Source organism: Channa argus, chromosome 24 (genome assembly GCF_033026475.1).
Source record: "Channa argus isolate prfri chromosome 24, Channa argus male v1.0, whole genome shotgun sequence".
Classification (NCBI taxonomy): domain Eukaryota; kingdom Metazoa; phylum Chordata; class Actinopteri; order Anabantiformes; family Channidae; genus Channa; species Channa argus.
In genome coordinates, this window is record NC_090220.1 from 548,900 (window position 1) to 564,635 (window position 15,736).

At 35.9% G+C, this 15,736-nt stretch overlaps 3 protein-coding genes across 4 annotated transcripts in view; all 3 read right to left on the reverse strand.

Moving 5' to 3' along the window:
• Nucleotides 1–119: 119 nt before the first annotated feature.
• On the reverse strand, nt 120–6,799 carry sms (spermine synthase). Of its 2 annotated transcripts, XM_067494514.1 has the most exons (12): nt 6,702–6,799; nt 6,386–6,582; nt 5,038–5,158; nt 4,439–4,526; nt 3,916–3,980; nt 3,622–3,797; nt 3,337–3,493; nt 3,070–3,157; nt 2,318–2,432; nt 2,153–2,232; nt 1,767–1,882; nt 120–1,396 (listed from the first exon to the last, which is right to left on the reverse strand). In XM_067494514.1, exons 2-12 carry the CDS (start codon nt 6,429–6,431, stop codon nt 1,366–1,368), a joined length of 1,083 nt encoding a protein of 360 aa, XP_067350615.1. In that variant the 5' UTR covers nt 6,432–6,582; nt 6,702–6,799; the 3' UTR covers nt 120–1,365. The 2 variants fall into 2 exon arrangements, with proteins under 2 accessions (XP_067350615.1, XP_067350616.1); XM_067494515.1 differs by lacking the exon at nt 6,702–6,799 and having other exon boundaries at nt 6,386–6,671.
• A 1,886-nt stretch (nt 6,800–8,685) lies between these two features.
• LOC137109286 (uncharacterized) lies at nt 8,686–13,473 on the reverse strand. The gene is made up of 5 exons (XM_067494894.1): nt 13,431–13,473; nt 12,316–12,574; nt 11,983–12,016; nt 10,163–10,328; nt 8,686–10,045 (listed from the first exon to the last, which is right to left on the reverse strand). The coding sequence occupies exons 1-5, from the start codon at nt 13,471–13,473 to the stop codon at nt 9,702–9,704; spliced, it is 846 nt and encodes a 281-aa protein (XP_067350995.1). The 3' UTR covers nt 8,686–9,701.
• Nucleotides 13,474–14,114: 641 nt separating this feature from the next.
• Nucleotides 14,115–15,736, reverse strand: part of LOC137109158 (ryanodine receptor 1-like) — a 47,862-nt gene continuing 46,240 nt past the window's right edge. Inside the window, exons 102-106 of the mRNA XM_067494632.1 lie at nt 15,543–15,699; nt 15,319–15,383; nt 15,133–15,233; nt 14,990–15,041; nt 14,115–14,851 (exon numbers count right to left, since the gene is read on the reverse strand). Coding sequence (XP_067350733.1) covers nt 14,756–14,851; nt 14,990–15,041; nt 15,133–15,233; nt 15,319–15,383; nt 15,543–15,699 — 471 coding nt within the window. The 3' untranslated portion in view covers nt 14,115–14,755. The remainder of the gene's footprint in view (nt 14,852–14,989; nt 15,042–15,132; nt 15,234–15,318; nt 15,384–15,542; nt 15,700–15,736) is intronic.

The window sequence follows — 15,736 nt, forward strand, 5'->3', positions numbered from 1 at the left end:
GCTGTTTTAGCTCATGTTTATAAAGAAATAGAGACCTTCAAAACGGTCCATAAAGTTCCAAACACTACTGTAGCTGCAATAAGAATGTTTAAGAAGCTACCAGTGGATTGTTTTTTCCCCCCCCCCATTTTTCTTGATAAATGTTGATCAACAAATAGTTTTAGTTTTATTTCACTGGTTTTAAAAGGCCTGGATCACAACTGTGCAAAACTTTATCATCTCAATACCTCATGTTGTATCTAAATTCCTCCTCACTGGTTTCTCAATTATTATTCATTGATTCTTCTGAAAAAAAAAATAAATAAAAAAAAATAAAAATAAACTTGCCCCAAAAAACACTTTGGAACATAACAGCATTTGGTGAAAGTGAAACAGAATAGCATTTGGTGAAATTATTTGAATAAATAAATGTAACTGAGTCCCATAAGGTTCATCACACGTAAACGTGCTGCACACTGTATATTCAAGCTACATTCACTGTCCTTTACATGCCCTAATAAACAAACTTTAACTAAAATCAGGAGAAACCAAGGTGCTAACAAAACATGACATAAAAACAGCACAGACAGAGATGCTGTTAAAGTGGTGGAAGAGTTTCCCTTTTAAAACACATTTTAGACTTCAATCAGTCTCACTGGGCATGATCACATTGCCTTGATAAAACCTGAAAGCATCAAATCACATTTATCAATAACAAAAACTGTTTTCTCAGCCGGGCTGAGCTCTTAACCCAAGCATAAAGAAAAATGAAATAAAGAAAACAGGAGAACACACGCATGTTGTATGATGAATAATACAAAATTATCCAAGTGTATCCAATCAGTGTTTCAACATCTAACTGTAACCAGTCAGTCGACACAAACATTATACAACTGATACTTTGTAGCAAACAATGGTAAAACACAAGTAAAACAGGAACAATAGAAGGGAGATAATGGTATAAGGTGGTTGATAGATAGGGGATAATAAAACTGTTACCTGCCTGCTAAGATGTGTTCACACAAAACGTAGAGTGAATTTCCATCTTGACCTACTCACATTAACTTGAGTGTTTAGCAGTCCAGAAACCACAAACAACCAATTACAGTGCAGAAGTTAGCTTTAGCCACATATGTGTAGCTCACTAATGTTAGGAACAGACTGTGGCATATGTGTGTGTGTGTGTGTGTGGTATGCTTGTCTAGTATGAACTACTCACTTATAATCACGATAATTTTAGACTGTAGGAGCGTTACAGGAAATTTGTGTTGCCTCTATCTTTCATGTCATGTTCAGTCTGAGCACACCTTGCGGGCTTCAGCAGAAAAAAAGAGGAGCTATCACTTTCCAGCTGCTGGGAATTCAAGCAGAGCAAGTTGGAGGTCTTTACTTCTTCCATATGGTGTAGAAAGCCCATCTGATACAGCATAATGAAGGATTTTGCATAACAAAATATGTCAGCATGCAGAAATATACCATATTGCTTTGTATTTATTCTGTAATGTATAAAAAAGGGTTTTAAATGATAATTTTAGAGTTAAAACTTGGGCCTCATAACAATGTAGAACACTGTGTTAGCCAATAAATGATAAGCAGAACATGGATAGAACAAAGCGTGATGGGGTAAAAACCTTTAGCAACAGTTGTTTGTGAACTTCTGCTCATTAAAACCAGTAAATGGTATATGAAGAATGATTTTTGTAAATTCATTAATTCATTGGGGTGTGTTTTTTAAATTGCATTACAACGTTAACATATTAAAACCCTTCGGAGTGACAAAAGGATACAGCTCCATGTAGGAGGGCACACACACCACCTCTTTGGAAAAGTCCACGGGACACGACAGCTTTCCAAGCTGTTCTTCATACAGATTCAGTGCCTCAGTCAGATTCACACTATTACCCTAATGTCCAGGATCAGCAAAAAGGTCATAAGACAGACTTATTAACTGGAAGCATGCCAATCCAACTGGTGTAGCTATTCTGGATTCCCTCAGTGTATATATCTAGTTTCAACAAGAAATAACTTCTTATACTTTTTAAATACTATTTTTCAGAAAATAAAAAGCCGCAACCCTATTACTGATCTCACGTTATGTCCTTTTAAGAACTATATCTAACAATACATATATTTATTTAACATACTAAACATTTACTAAATGGACAAAACTCACCTGTGTGAAATATTTCCCACTGGGGTGCAGGACTTTTATTGACAGATCCAGAATGAGTCGCAGGAACTCCCATGTTGAGTCTATGAAAAACAGTTCACACATTCAAATGAGCATTGAGTATCTCCTCACTGCATATGCTTCAGTAAATATGTAAAAGACAAAAACCTTCTTCTGGCTCCGTGGATATTGGGACTGCAGTGAGGTCATTTATGACGTAATCGAATGTCCTGCCCTCTTTCACATACTTCTTCAGCACAGGGACACAGTCTTCCACAAGTATCTGTTATGGATTAGGCAAAGAAAATCCATTCAACTTTCCCCTAAAGTTTCTTTCATTTGAAAAATGTGGTAATTACATTTAATGCTTTCAAGCAAACAGAAACACTGTGATTTGGAAGCAGCCCTCAACTTTAGGGTCTGTACCACAGTATCTTTTTGTAAAATCTTTCTAGCAGCACCAGACTGGCTCACTTTGAACTGTGGTAGATTGCAATGGTAACATATGCTGAAGGGCTTCACCAGAGCAGGTTAATTTCAGAGGGACTGATCAAAAGCAAAAGCATCCCAAGTACAGGTATTTAGTCTAGATTATTATGAATTAAATACTTTCCTTTTTTTCCACTTTGCTGTACACTCTCTGGTTTTCTTTTAACTTATCTCCATCACATATTCATAATAAATAAAAAATCTCTACACAGAAGACAACTATATTATTGCCCACACTTACTCATACCATTACATTGAATATTTAGAAATAGTGTATTTATTCTACCTAGGTGATTAGGTTGATGACATGTCACTTTAACAGCACTCAGATCTGGCTGAGAAACCCCGATCCAGTTGACAACATGTTCTATGATAGCAGTTATTAGGGATCACCCTGTGTTAAGCTAAGCGGATATTTGTTCTTTACTCACTTGGTAACAGTCTCCCTTCAGGTTGTCAAGGATATTGCCACAAGTTTTTCTCATGTGCATTTTGCATCCATCTATCACCTTCTGGTCAATGTACAAATGTAGTTAAGGAATCAATTTGTAAATGTAGTATAAATGTCAGTAAAAAAGTGACAGAAAAGTACATTCACTCGTTCATATGAACATTGAGTATCTCAGTACATTACCTAAGGGAAAAAACAACGTCACAATACAAATATAAAAAACTTTATAGCAGAATCTATAAAGGATATCTCAACCATGGTGATCATCTTTGGCTTTTGTTTGACCACCTCAGCAAGGATGCCTCCATCACCTCCTCCTAATATCAGCACCTCTTTTCCAGCATAATTCTCCTTTCCACTACCCATGATGGCTTGGGTGTAAGATGAATCACTCTCTGCCAGGTCTGCAAGGTAAATTAGTAATTTACACACTGATACAATTCTTCTTTTAATTTAACAGCACCAATGGAAAAAACTAACTGCATTATGTTTCTCAAAAGCGTAAACACACCATACTGTTGTATACACTTACTAACATCTCCATTCAGTACCAGGATATTTCCGAACTGCTGTGAGTGCAATATTTTTATGTTTTGGTAAGCAGACTCTTCTTCATACACCACCCGGTCAATGTCATACTCAATCAATCTGCCATCAGCTGTTGGCCAATACCGGTCAACTTTTGCTCCTCTTACAAGGGCAGGGAGTCTTGGAGGTGAAAGATGAACAAAATAATAATCATTATTACTGCAACATGCAAGCTGCGTGAAATACAGAAATCACATTTCTACAACATGAGCAAATCTATGAAGCTCCAAATACATACCTTTTAGTCCTTGCAATATTGCCATTTAAGAGAGTGTTTAGCTTCTTTTCCAGTGCATTTAAAAGCTGTGGAGAAACAACAAAATCTGAAATACCATAAAAAAGCGCTGTACAAGCCATGTACTTTCACTGTGGCTGCATTTATCTGCCCGATCTTCCACAGCAATTACTTTTTTAGAGAAATGCAGAGCATATGTCCAGGCAATAATGGTGGGCAATATGTGATGGTCATTAATCCTAAAGCTGTTTAAGTATGCAGAGTTAGAAAGTCTTCGTTTGAAAACCATGTTCTTGTAATATTTTTGAGAAAACCATGTTCTTGTAATATTTTTGAAACTGATTTGATCTTTAAAAAAAAAAAAAAAAAACAGTATCTGCTTCTTTGCTGTACTGTAAACTACTTGTTATGAGTGATACAAATAAAATTTTGACAGTATTCGGCAAGCATTAAACACATGATGACATGCAGCACTGTGAATATACATGTGTGTTTTGTTTTTTTGGTTATTTTCTAAATTACCTACATTGTCTAGTTGTGCAATGTTGTCCCCTTCATAACACTGCAGATCAATGGTAACCAACCCATGGGAGTGCACACGTAAGATCACGAGTCTGAAAGCAGTGAAGACAAGGAGATAGACAGTAAGCAATAAACCAATTTCAGAACTGGGACAAAGAACATGATGCTCTTTGTACAGATGTACTTAAATGTACAGTAAATTTGTTTGGATCAGACGGTGCAAAGTCTGTTTGCTGTGAACCTGGCCAAGACTACCACTGTGAAATATAGAGGTGTACTGATATGAGGTTATTTGAGTGAAGAAAGAAGAATAACTGAAAGAGCAGTCTTCTCTATGGAAAAGAAAATGCAGTCTCCTATTAACATCCCACTAATGGTTAAAATTGATAACTCATAAATGTTTAAAGACAAGCCAATTAATACCACTTGATTCTCCAACATTTACATTAAAAACACAGCATGTCACAGCGTTAAAAACTAATGTACATATTTGTGCAAACTGTAAAACTAATATTATGTATTAAAATACACATATGATATTTAATAAATACACAGGTTTTACTTGTGAGAGAATTGAGAGGCAACCACAAATTTTGCCCTTACCGGCCATTCTTGCCTACAAAAGTAGCGAGGTATCCATGCCCGTTTGTATCATGGACAGTCTCTGTCATTTCCTGCTCATGTAATATGGAAAGTAGGTCAGGAACTGTCGAAGCAGAGTCAACTGGGGGGGAAGACATGGGATGAAACAGAGCAGTGAATCTCTGTAGAAAGTGCAGGTTGCAGGAATGTGAAATTATAGGCTCAGGATAAGAGGCTTTAACTTTACTATCTAAATCGACTAGATGAATCATGTGGGCTGTTGTTTTGCCTTAATGCTTAACACCAATATCTTCCTTTCTTATGAAACATATCTATTCCTTAGTTTTATGGGTGCCACATTGAATTTTGTTTATATTTGGAGTTAGACGCTACAAAAAACACTAAACTAACATGAATTTATAATTAACAGTGAAATTATCCATTTGTTTTAACTCTTTGCTTATAGGACAATAGGAGCAATTTTTCTAAACACTTGCTAAACACGCAGAATATACCAGTGCACTGAACAAACTCAAACGTCTCAAATATCAAAATAACGTACTGCATTTAACGTTGCATTATCGTGTGTTTCATGAGACGCCAATCTCCTCTGTGAATTATGTTACCGTATTATGCAACATTACAGAGCACATCTACTCCCCTTAATTTCAGAGAAAAATAGTGCTCACCAGAAACCAACAGTTTAATGCATTAGACAGCACTTGCATCAGTTTACCGCTGCATACGCTTATTGTCTGATGCTGAATACTTCTTCCATCCCTATTTTTAAATGATTGATGGGATTCAAAGTATATATGTAATTCATTACTCATTAGTCCTCAAAAACCCGCCATGTCATATAATCGCATATTTTATTAATGGTGACTGAACAAACATGAACTAACTCCACGCTATTAATACATTTATTGTCCGTTAGATATCAAGTCAATAAAACTACAATCATGGCTGAAAATGCGCCACTTCCTATGCGACAGCTGTCGATTAAATCGACTTTATTGGCAGCGTTAGCGTGGACAGTAACGTTATTGAGTTGCTACCCTGAGCAATGGGACAGAGGGACGAGTGTAAACGTTTAGCATCACACACCCCTGTAAATGACATTAAAATTAAACAATTCGCCTACAACAACGTTAAGCTGCGAAAACAAACTTGTCAACAAATATACATATATCTTTATGCCATTATCAGTGATGTATCCAAGTCAATACACCGTCACGGTTTTGAAGGACGGTGACAGCAGGTTAATATTAGCAGGCTATACAGCTAGCTAGCATGCAGCCCTGATGCAGAACACTGTAACGTTAGCGTTCTCCTCCGTGCACTGACTCTCCAGAGACCCTCGTCTTACCTGCCGTAGAGAGGTTAAAGTCGAGAGTATAATGTCGCAGTGCCATGTCTGAGTGCAACCGTCATCCATGCCTGGGATAGGCAGGCTGCGAATATTTATCTGCAGAGACAGAGGGAGGGCCCTGCTACCACTGCTGCTACTGCTGCCTGCTGCAGTGCAACCCAAACCAGGCGTGGCCACTGTTCAGCCAGTGTGCGCTGTCCGAGAGCGGAGAGTAGGAAAGACAAGGCAGAAATTTTACAGCGGGACCGCGAATTTATGGCGGTAACTATATTAGTAACCAGCATATGTAATACTGCTGCTGCTGCTGCTTTACCTGTTATAGCAGTGTGGCTGTACGAGGACTTAACTAACTCAGCACAAAGGTCTCAAATGATGCACATCCACGATCTTGCTGGATAAGCGACCGCTCTACTTTAAATACTTAGCACATGTCTGAGCAAGAGTGAAAGGAACTTTTAATTCATGTAGAATTATTGTAGCACATACATTATCATGCGGTGTATTTATTGTGACAAAACAATGGACAAGCTGTCTGTAACAAAAAATATTATTATTATTATTACTATTAATATTATTATGTCATGATGAAATTGTTTTAGCACAAATTAACTTTGCTTCTAAGAATCTAAAGAACAGCTAATTAATGTTTGCATACGAATCATACAATGCTGCATTTTAAATGAGGGACCACAAAATAGTTTTTGAAGTTTTATGTTTTTTATTTTTACCACTTACATTTATTATTATACAGTTATTATCGCCATTGTGGTCTGTGCTTTATTTGATTACAGTGTAAATACTGCTGTTACCGTAATTATGTGATGTTATATTACAAAATAAGTGTCGTAAAAATAAAACTGAAAAAACATCAGCTCATATAGTAAAAACAATTGTGTGAACCATTAAATGTGTAAAACAGAAAATCCAATGATATCAGCTTAAATGATTGAAAATATGTATGAATGAAAGATAACAGGCAGAATGTCATTTGGAAACTAGCAAGACAGGATCCTTTGGAGGGAAAAGACATCACCCTGATGGATTCTTCCAGACCGCAACCTAACAGAACTTGTTGGAGTTTATTCCCACATCAACCGGGAGCACACAACATCAACAAAGATGTAGCATCTTATTAGCAGTCACATGAGCACCATGTTGTTTCAAAAATATTGGTGTTATGTTGAACACTTATTTTATCCATCAAGTGAACACTATCGTTTAAATGACATTGCTTCTAGCTAGTCAATGACATATTTCTGAACAGGTTTCTGGCATGCAAAGAATGTGACCACACTGCAGCCATAAGGGACCATCAGAGGTGAGGGCATTTTGTTGTATGTGGGCTGTATTTTCTCAACAGGTTTAGACAATAGAAAAAAAGTGAACACACTGTTTAAAACACAACTACAAGCCTTAAAAGGCTGCACAAAGTTTTGTTATTTCACTTTATTTAAATTTGCTAGCAGTTTCACAATTTCCTCAAAGTGTGATTAAAAAAGACCATAACACACTTTAGCCTGCAGGCAGGAAGTAGTGGGGCCTATATATGGAGTACTGACAAAGCTGTAAACTAATTATTGTAGACCAGACCATAAATTATTTCTAGGCCTCCATTACATCCATTGCTTTTACATGTAGATATGCTTCATTGTCATTGACATAAGAAGTTCCTCTTTAACAAAGTCACACAAGAAAATGCCTTATCTAACGTTATTTGGACATGCTTTATCATCCACTTAGACAGTCAGTGCTTGAGAGGCAGAGAAAATGATGGAAAATGATATGAAAGCACTTTTTTGAATTGCCAACTCCATAGACCAGAGCTAATGATTGATCTGGATGTGATCAGTACATTCAAAAGATAAAATAAATTTTCATTTTATAGTAAATGGTTAATTTTTTTTTTATCCAGATAAAAACATTTTTTTAATACTAATGCCCTACTAATTATGTATTTAAAAAAATAATACCTGTGTGAAGCTGTTATGGAAGCAGTTCTCTCCTCCAATACTATGGACAGTTTTTCAGAAAGACATTATATATATATATATATATATATATATATATATATATATATATATATATATATATATATATATATATATATATATATATATATATATATATAAGATATGAATCTCAATTGATTTATGCATATTCATTGGGCAAATTATACACAAGAAATAATACATAAAACTAGTGTCCATACCACAACATACTAGTTAAAATACACAAAATAATTCAAAATAACATGGTAAAAACATTTCACTAAGCCTTAAGTTTTTTTTAAGTTATACAAGTTATACAAGTCATACAAGCTTTTCCTGAAGTTATACATGTGGTAACACTGTGCTGCTAAAGCTAATGCGTAGTGGATGGAGTATTCCTATAGAACACATACAGTATATAGGAAGATTCAAGTCAATACTGTACGGATTGAGAACTAAATTGAGAGCTAAGGGGTGGTCAGATGCCCCCCCTTTACATTTAATAGAATTTTGTGGCAGATGCAACTAGGCAGGTTATCGTTTATTTTATTTTATGACTATTTGGAATTAAAAAATTGCACAGGAAGGCCACGGGATCGAATCCCATCCCACCAGGTGTGGCCCCGCCCAGCCACACGGCCTCCTCGTGGTAGGAAGGGCATCTCGAGAAAAATTCCATATTGACATTGCTGACATGGAACAAACACTATAAACACATAGCCTAATAATATTTTTAATTATTACCAAAAGGTTTTATTAATTGGGGTTTAAAGATTTTAATTCAACATTTTAAAACATTAGGTGGTAGCCTATTTTGAAGGTGTGCCTCAGTGTGGCAACACCAGTGAAATCCTTTCTAGATTAACCCCTGGCCATAGTAGCTGAGAATAAATATCAATCCAGCCGGTCTACTTGGAGTAACATATTAATAAGACACCAAAACACTGCACAATGTTTTGCAATAGCAAGGCATTTTACATCACTGCAAGGACAACACAGTGGCAACTTTCAACATAAGGACATCAGGTACTAATACTCTGTTTACATTACAAACTAATCTACCAAGAATATACACTTGCACGCCGGCGTAACATCTTCCTGGAGGACATTACATTGTAGCAAAAGTTGAGCCTGGCTTAAATGTGAAACAACTTATGGTTTTATCACTGGAGTCCCAATGCTTGGAAACCCCACTCTGTCACAGGGCTAAAATTGGTTTGGAAGAGGCCTGACCGGTAATACCCAGCTAAAAAGCAACATTTTTTTATCACAACAAAATTAAAATGGACAGTCCACTGCATTTAAATACACTGGTTTGAACTTGTCTAGAAAGTAAATCCACCACAATCAAAAGCATTAAAATCAGAATCTGCCATTTCAAAGTCAAAGCTGTTAAAGTGAGGGGAATCAAGTGCAGGGCTGCTGGAGTGATATACTTCTGCTTGTCCCATGCCAGAGAAATCTGTGTTGACTGGCAGGTCAGGAGCTTTGGCTTCCAGATTAGAGAGGGAGCATGCGCCTAGGTAGCCCATTGCAGATGAAGCAGCAGCCCCTCCCATCAGAAGATAAATCGCCTTTACAGCTTGGGCATCACTGATAGTGCCATGACGCAGACATCCTATTGAATGTGTGCCCCCCTTGTAATACTTAGTGTGGGGAGTATTCCTGCCTGTTGGATTAAATGATTTTGGTGAAAACAGATTTTTACTAAACAATAGCATCATAGCAATCACAAACATGCTAAGCTGTCTAAGAAGTTCACAACCAAGCAACAGTGCAGACACACCTTTGACCCATGGGGAAGCACAAGTCATTGGTCCTGGGGAGGGGGCCTCTGTGTTGTTGACAGGTGGTGGATCTTTGTCCAGGATTTGCTCAGGCACTAGATTTTGTAGAGTTATGCAGGGTGGCACCGGATGCCGCTTACAAGGACTGAGAGGTAATGAGAGACTCTGCAGAAGAAAAATTAGTAGTGTGTTAACAGTGAATATAAATTTGCATTACACAAGTATTTCATTCAGCAATTTCAATAGGAAGGCATTAATAGATAACAAATAATTAGTAAAAAATAAACTAAACAGGGTGATTTAGCACTTTGATCGGTAGATGCTCTGGACGACAGTTTTCTAGCAATGTTAGATGTGTGGTTGGCCATAGAGATCAACTGGATGAATTATTATATGGAAATTTAAACCGACATTAATAGTTCCAAGAAAATTATTGCGGTCCTCTGACTTTCATCTAGTGATGGGCATTTTTATTGATTTACCTATTTTAACCTTTATTAAACCAGATCAATCCCATTAATCCCATGCAGGTTAGCAACCTCTTTTTTAAATATAAAACAATACAATATGTTTAATATATCTGTTTAATATAAAATAGTTATATTTCAATATAACTGTTAGAAAGACACTCACATGTAGCATATAACTTTGCAACCACTTAAAACAACTTTTTAAGGCTGAGGATCATTAAGCACAGAGATAAGTGGTAAAAGAATCAGTTACCACGAGTTTAGAAAGGTTTGAAATTCTGATTGAGATACTAGTTGATTTAATTTCCTTATCAAGAGCATGGAAGAGCCTTCTTCCCCATCTATTGCTAGGTACAGATAGAGGGATATGGATGTGAAATAAATTTGCAGATATATTGTGTGTGGGACGTTTTTTCAAATTGGCTTTACAGGTGAAGATAAACAGCAGCAGTGACTTAAACAGCCCATAATAAGGCCACCGTATTCTAGTGTCATTGCAATATTGGGTAAAAGTGTTTCCAAGTTTGTAACAAATCTAAGTGCCCCTATGATATACCACCTAATGAAGGCATTGTGGCGTATTTATTTACAATAAATCACTATAATCAAGAAACATAGTAGTAACCACTCTTTTCCTTGCTTCCAATGAAAAACACATTTCTAAAATAAATAGCTTCATTCCTATTTTCTTCACAAGATTTGTAACAAATTGTTTATAAGAAAGACATTAGTCAAGCCACGTTTTAAGCTATTTGTAGCAAGAAACAACCTCAACTTTCTCCCTGAGTTACCAAAATATCAACTGCATATGACAGTTTCTTTTTTTGTATTAGTGAACTGGGTCAACTTGGTTTTCTCTCCATTCAGTACAAGCTTACAGTAAATTGAGTAGGCTGAAGCTGAAACGATTGGAGCACATGACAGGCCTCTGGGGGTGAGGATGCACAGCTATATAAAATTACGTAACATTCATGTTTTATCAGCATAATAGTGTGTCAAACACAGAACCTTGGGGCATTCCATTTACAACATTTTGAACAAAGGCAATGAACTTTCATAGCTGAAAGTTACATGTTCATGCTCTCAACATCAAACAATTCAATTGTGTTTTAGAGCATGTACTTAGTACTTCAGTTTGAATAAATAACTTGCAAGTTTTTTTCTTAAATTGGAGGAGTTTTTAGGCAAATACTTGCACTATTTCTTGAATATTGATTTTTTATACTTGTACCACTTCTGCCTGCTTCAGCACAGTCACGTTTAGCTCACCACTTTGCAAACTAAGACATCACAGAGCTGCAAGCACAAAGGAACTTTCCAAAAATGTACTTAGCATATTATTAACTCACCGTTTTCACTTTTTTCAGCACGGCCAGCCACTGACTAAAGAGGGGGAAAAAAAAATTCTTATTACCTCCATAAAGATCGTACATCTATCAATAATCAATTAAATTCTATATAAATAAAATAAATGGCTAAGTTACAAGAATGCACTGTGTTGATTTTAATATCTCAACAATTAAAGACCCTGCTACAGTACTGAATATTGTTATAAGCTGGGGTATGATTGGGCCCTTATTCGTCAGAAGCATAAATAGAAGATTAGGAGTTGATAGAATGTATTATATCTACTTTAATGGGGAAACTAGGCAAATTATCAAAGAAACCAGTGAGTGTCTGACCTGCAGTCTGCAGTGGTTTCAGCCAGCAGCAGCAGGTATTTATTCTGGGGGAGCATCAGAGCAAAGCAGCAATCCCTGCAACCACCGGAAGGTAACTTGGGCAAGTCTAGGATCTCCTTGCCTTCCACAATTGCCTCACAGCTGCTCTGCAACATCACCATCTGTACAGGAGGTGATGATGCATCTTGGCAAACAAGGAGACTGCCCTCAGCTGTTAGGAGCAGAAACCTCTTCTTCCACTGTTTGAAAATAAATCCACCTGGATACGGAGCAGGTTGCAAATAATAGTAAGTTCTACTAGTTGTAAGTAGTATTTTTAGTAAAAAATGCTGCTGTAGTACACATTTATGTATAACCACAAAACATGGTTGCAGTAACACTGATAGCAATGTGGCAGTGTACAGCTGGATTAAACCATGAATGCTCCATAGATTAGAGGCAGTCAGATGGTTGGAGGATCAAGGAATTGTGAATGTGGGGCTCAACCAATCAGATAAGGTTGATCAGTGTGGTTCATGATGTAGCATAACATGCAAACATCTGGATCTGCCCAATATATACATAATTGTAAAAACAACAACAACAACAACAAAAACGGATACAAATACAAGAACTACAGAACCAAGAACTGAGGAAGGTGGTCTATTAATCTTTTTAGGGTATTTTCTATCTCAACCCTTTTTTGTTACTGTGGCTACTGGCTCCAAACCATTTCACAATGTTTTATATTTATATAAGGAGGAGATTGTTTTGATTATTTTTTCAAAATCATACAGCATCTCTAGTGCAAATATAGTTTTATAATGTGTGATTTGTAACAAAGCTGTGTTGTGTTTGGGCTAACATAGAAAAACAATAAATGTATCATTGTATCATACACATTTTATCCAATATTATCAACTTTTCATGTTTCCAATCTAACAAAATCCCATAATATTCTGATTCTTATGTAAAATAAATTAAGTGTGAGGCTTTATAAATGTTTGATAGTGACCAAACGCCAAATATAGAAATGACTGGAATCACAAAACTATCTTATAGCTAGTAATATAAGAGGTAATCAATTTAGCTCACTAAGTGTAAAGTAAACCCATTTAAGTAGAGGATTAGCTCACCATACATCCTGAGCATCCCATGGTGGATCCCCGAGACGCTCATGTTAACGGTCACTGTATCCCACGGTCAGACAGAAATGTTTGAGGCCAGATGACTGAATGGGTAAAAAGCACATGAGGCTTAATGTGAGTTTTAATGCTCAGCCTTAATCCTCTCTCAGCTGGGTTCAGTTCAAGAAGCTCTGATTGAATATGAGCTGTTATGAGACATTACATGCAAACTGCTGTAGTTTGTGTTATTACAGTGTTAAATGATCATCATGATGGAAAGTTTTTTTCTCATTTAATATGAATTAAGGTAGATACTGTGCATTAATACAACATTAATATTAACAAAAACATTTATTGCACTATAACTCAAACTTAACTCAAATAATCAATTGTAAAAACAGAAGATTTGTATTGAATATATCAGGGTATATTATAAATTTAGAAAATGATGCCATGGCCATTTAGATGACCATGTTTAGATATCACTTGCCACCATAAGTTATAATTTTGAATAATTTATTACTAATTTAATCATACGTTTAAATGCTGAAAAATGGAACCCACATTTAAGGATTCACAGACAGGATGCTGTAGAATCATCGTTACTAAATAAATTATTATACACGAATATGATGCCAATGAGTACATTATCAATTTAAAGTCATTTTTAAAATTAAGTTTATTCTCATACAGAAAAAATGCACAATCAAAGAAACTGAATTGTTTGAAAAACAAAATTAAACAAAATTATTTAAAACCAAGCATTAGAATAGAGACATGTATGCAGATATTCTAGCAGAAAACTAAACAGAAAAAAACACCCATTGAGACAAAAAAGTAAAAGCATTCACAAATAACTTAAATAAAATGGGTGTTTGCATAAATACTGCATAACTAACTTTGCAATTACATTTTATATGTGTTTATTGACGCCTCCTACTGCTAAGGCAGGACATCACATTCTCTTATAAACAGTGCTTATACCCGCTTCTCCTCAATAGAGAACAAATTAAAGCTTATTAACAGAAAACCATAGTGTCCCTAAACTGGTGAAAGAAGAAACATGTTAATACATTTTGTATAAGATTAAATTAAATAACGATAAAACTCCACATAAGATATATCTTTCATTACTTGTTGTAATAACTGGAATTTATTGCCATTTCATAAAAAGAAGAGATGTTCATATAAAAAAAATCTTCTTCTTAAAAGTTTGTAATAATGTTCATGTTGTTAATTGTTCATTAAATTTCTTTTTGCATTTTCATCGCAAACTAAACATCAATTCTGTCAGGAATGATGAACATGAACTGTATGTGTACAAATTCACGTTACTAAGAAAGCTGATCCTCATATTGTTTTCTGAAACAGTCTCCAGCAGGGAAGAAGTCCCAGCAACGCTCCTGGTACATCTTCCACACGTACGACTCCTACAAGAACAAGAATAAGAAAAGAGAAGGACAAAGTATAAGACACAATTTGAAAACTGCATAGTGTGTCAGTGGGAATACCAATAAAACAAATCAATTAATAAAATGATTGATAACAATTAACAAAATCAGACTAACCTGCCCAGTGTGCTCTGTCTCATCTTTATTGATAAGGTACATCAAAAAGAACCTGAGAAGAAGTCACATGTTAATATTTAAACATACATGCACACACAGGTTGATACAGTGCAATCACACACTAACACTGATGAGGTACTTACATGTAATTAGCCAAGTTGTGTTCATCAAAAGTGTGGGTTTCAAAGCCATGTGGTGTTGTATCAAAGTAGTCACTTCCGATGCCACATATGAAGCATTTTGTCTGCACAAACATTTGTAATAAGGATTAAAGCCATGTTGTGTTTACATGTGGGGTAAAATTGTCCATTTAAAGTATTATATAGTACCTCCATGTCTTCCTTGACCTGCTCTTGTTGGTCTCTGAGTTCTCCAAAGGCATCAATGATCAGACCTATAGCATTTTTACAGAAACATTACCATCAGTGGTTTTAATCAGTCAAGTTTTGCATATTCCTTAAAACTTCTTTCATATAACAGTTTAAAGTAATTCACTTTAGTATTAGTATGCAGTGATAAGACATGGCATTTGAAAAGGGTAAATTGTCTTTACCCTGAATAATAGCCAAGAGTATGACAATGACGAAGAAGAAGAAAGTTATGTCGAAGACCACTCGATAAAGTTCATATTCATCTCCAGCAGGATCCTCAATTTCATCACCAATACCTCCACCAGCACGCACACCCACATACATGTGGAAGAGGTAACACTGTGGGATAAAGAAAATACACATCATTTGGGTAGAA

Coding starts and splice junctions, on each gene's coding strand:
- sms (XM_067494514.1), bottom strand. CDS start 6,431: ATGGCACTGCGACATTATACTCTCGACTTTAACCTCTCTACGGCAG. Junction 3,494..3,621: donor GGTACTGAATGGAGATGTTA/GTAAGTGTATAC, acceptor TTTACCTTGCAG/ACCTGGCAGAGAGTGATTCA. Junction 3,158..3,336: donor ATGATCACCATGGTTGAGAT/ATCCTTTATAGA, acceptor ACATTTGTACAT/TGACCAGAAGGTGATAGATG.
- LOC137109286 (XM_067494894.1), bottom strand. CDS start 13,473: ATGAGCGTCTCGGGGATCCACCATGGGATGCTCAGGATGTATG. Junction 12,017..12,315: donor GAAACCACTGCAGACTGCAG/GTCAGACACTCA, acceptor CCCCCTCTTTAG/TCAGTGGCTGGCCGTGCTGA. Junction 10,046..10,162: donor TGCTTCCCCATGGGTCAAAG/GTGTGTCTGCAC, acceptor TTAATCCAACAG/GCAGGAATACTCCCCACACT.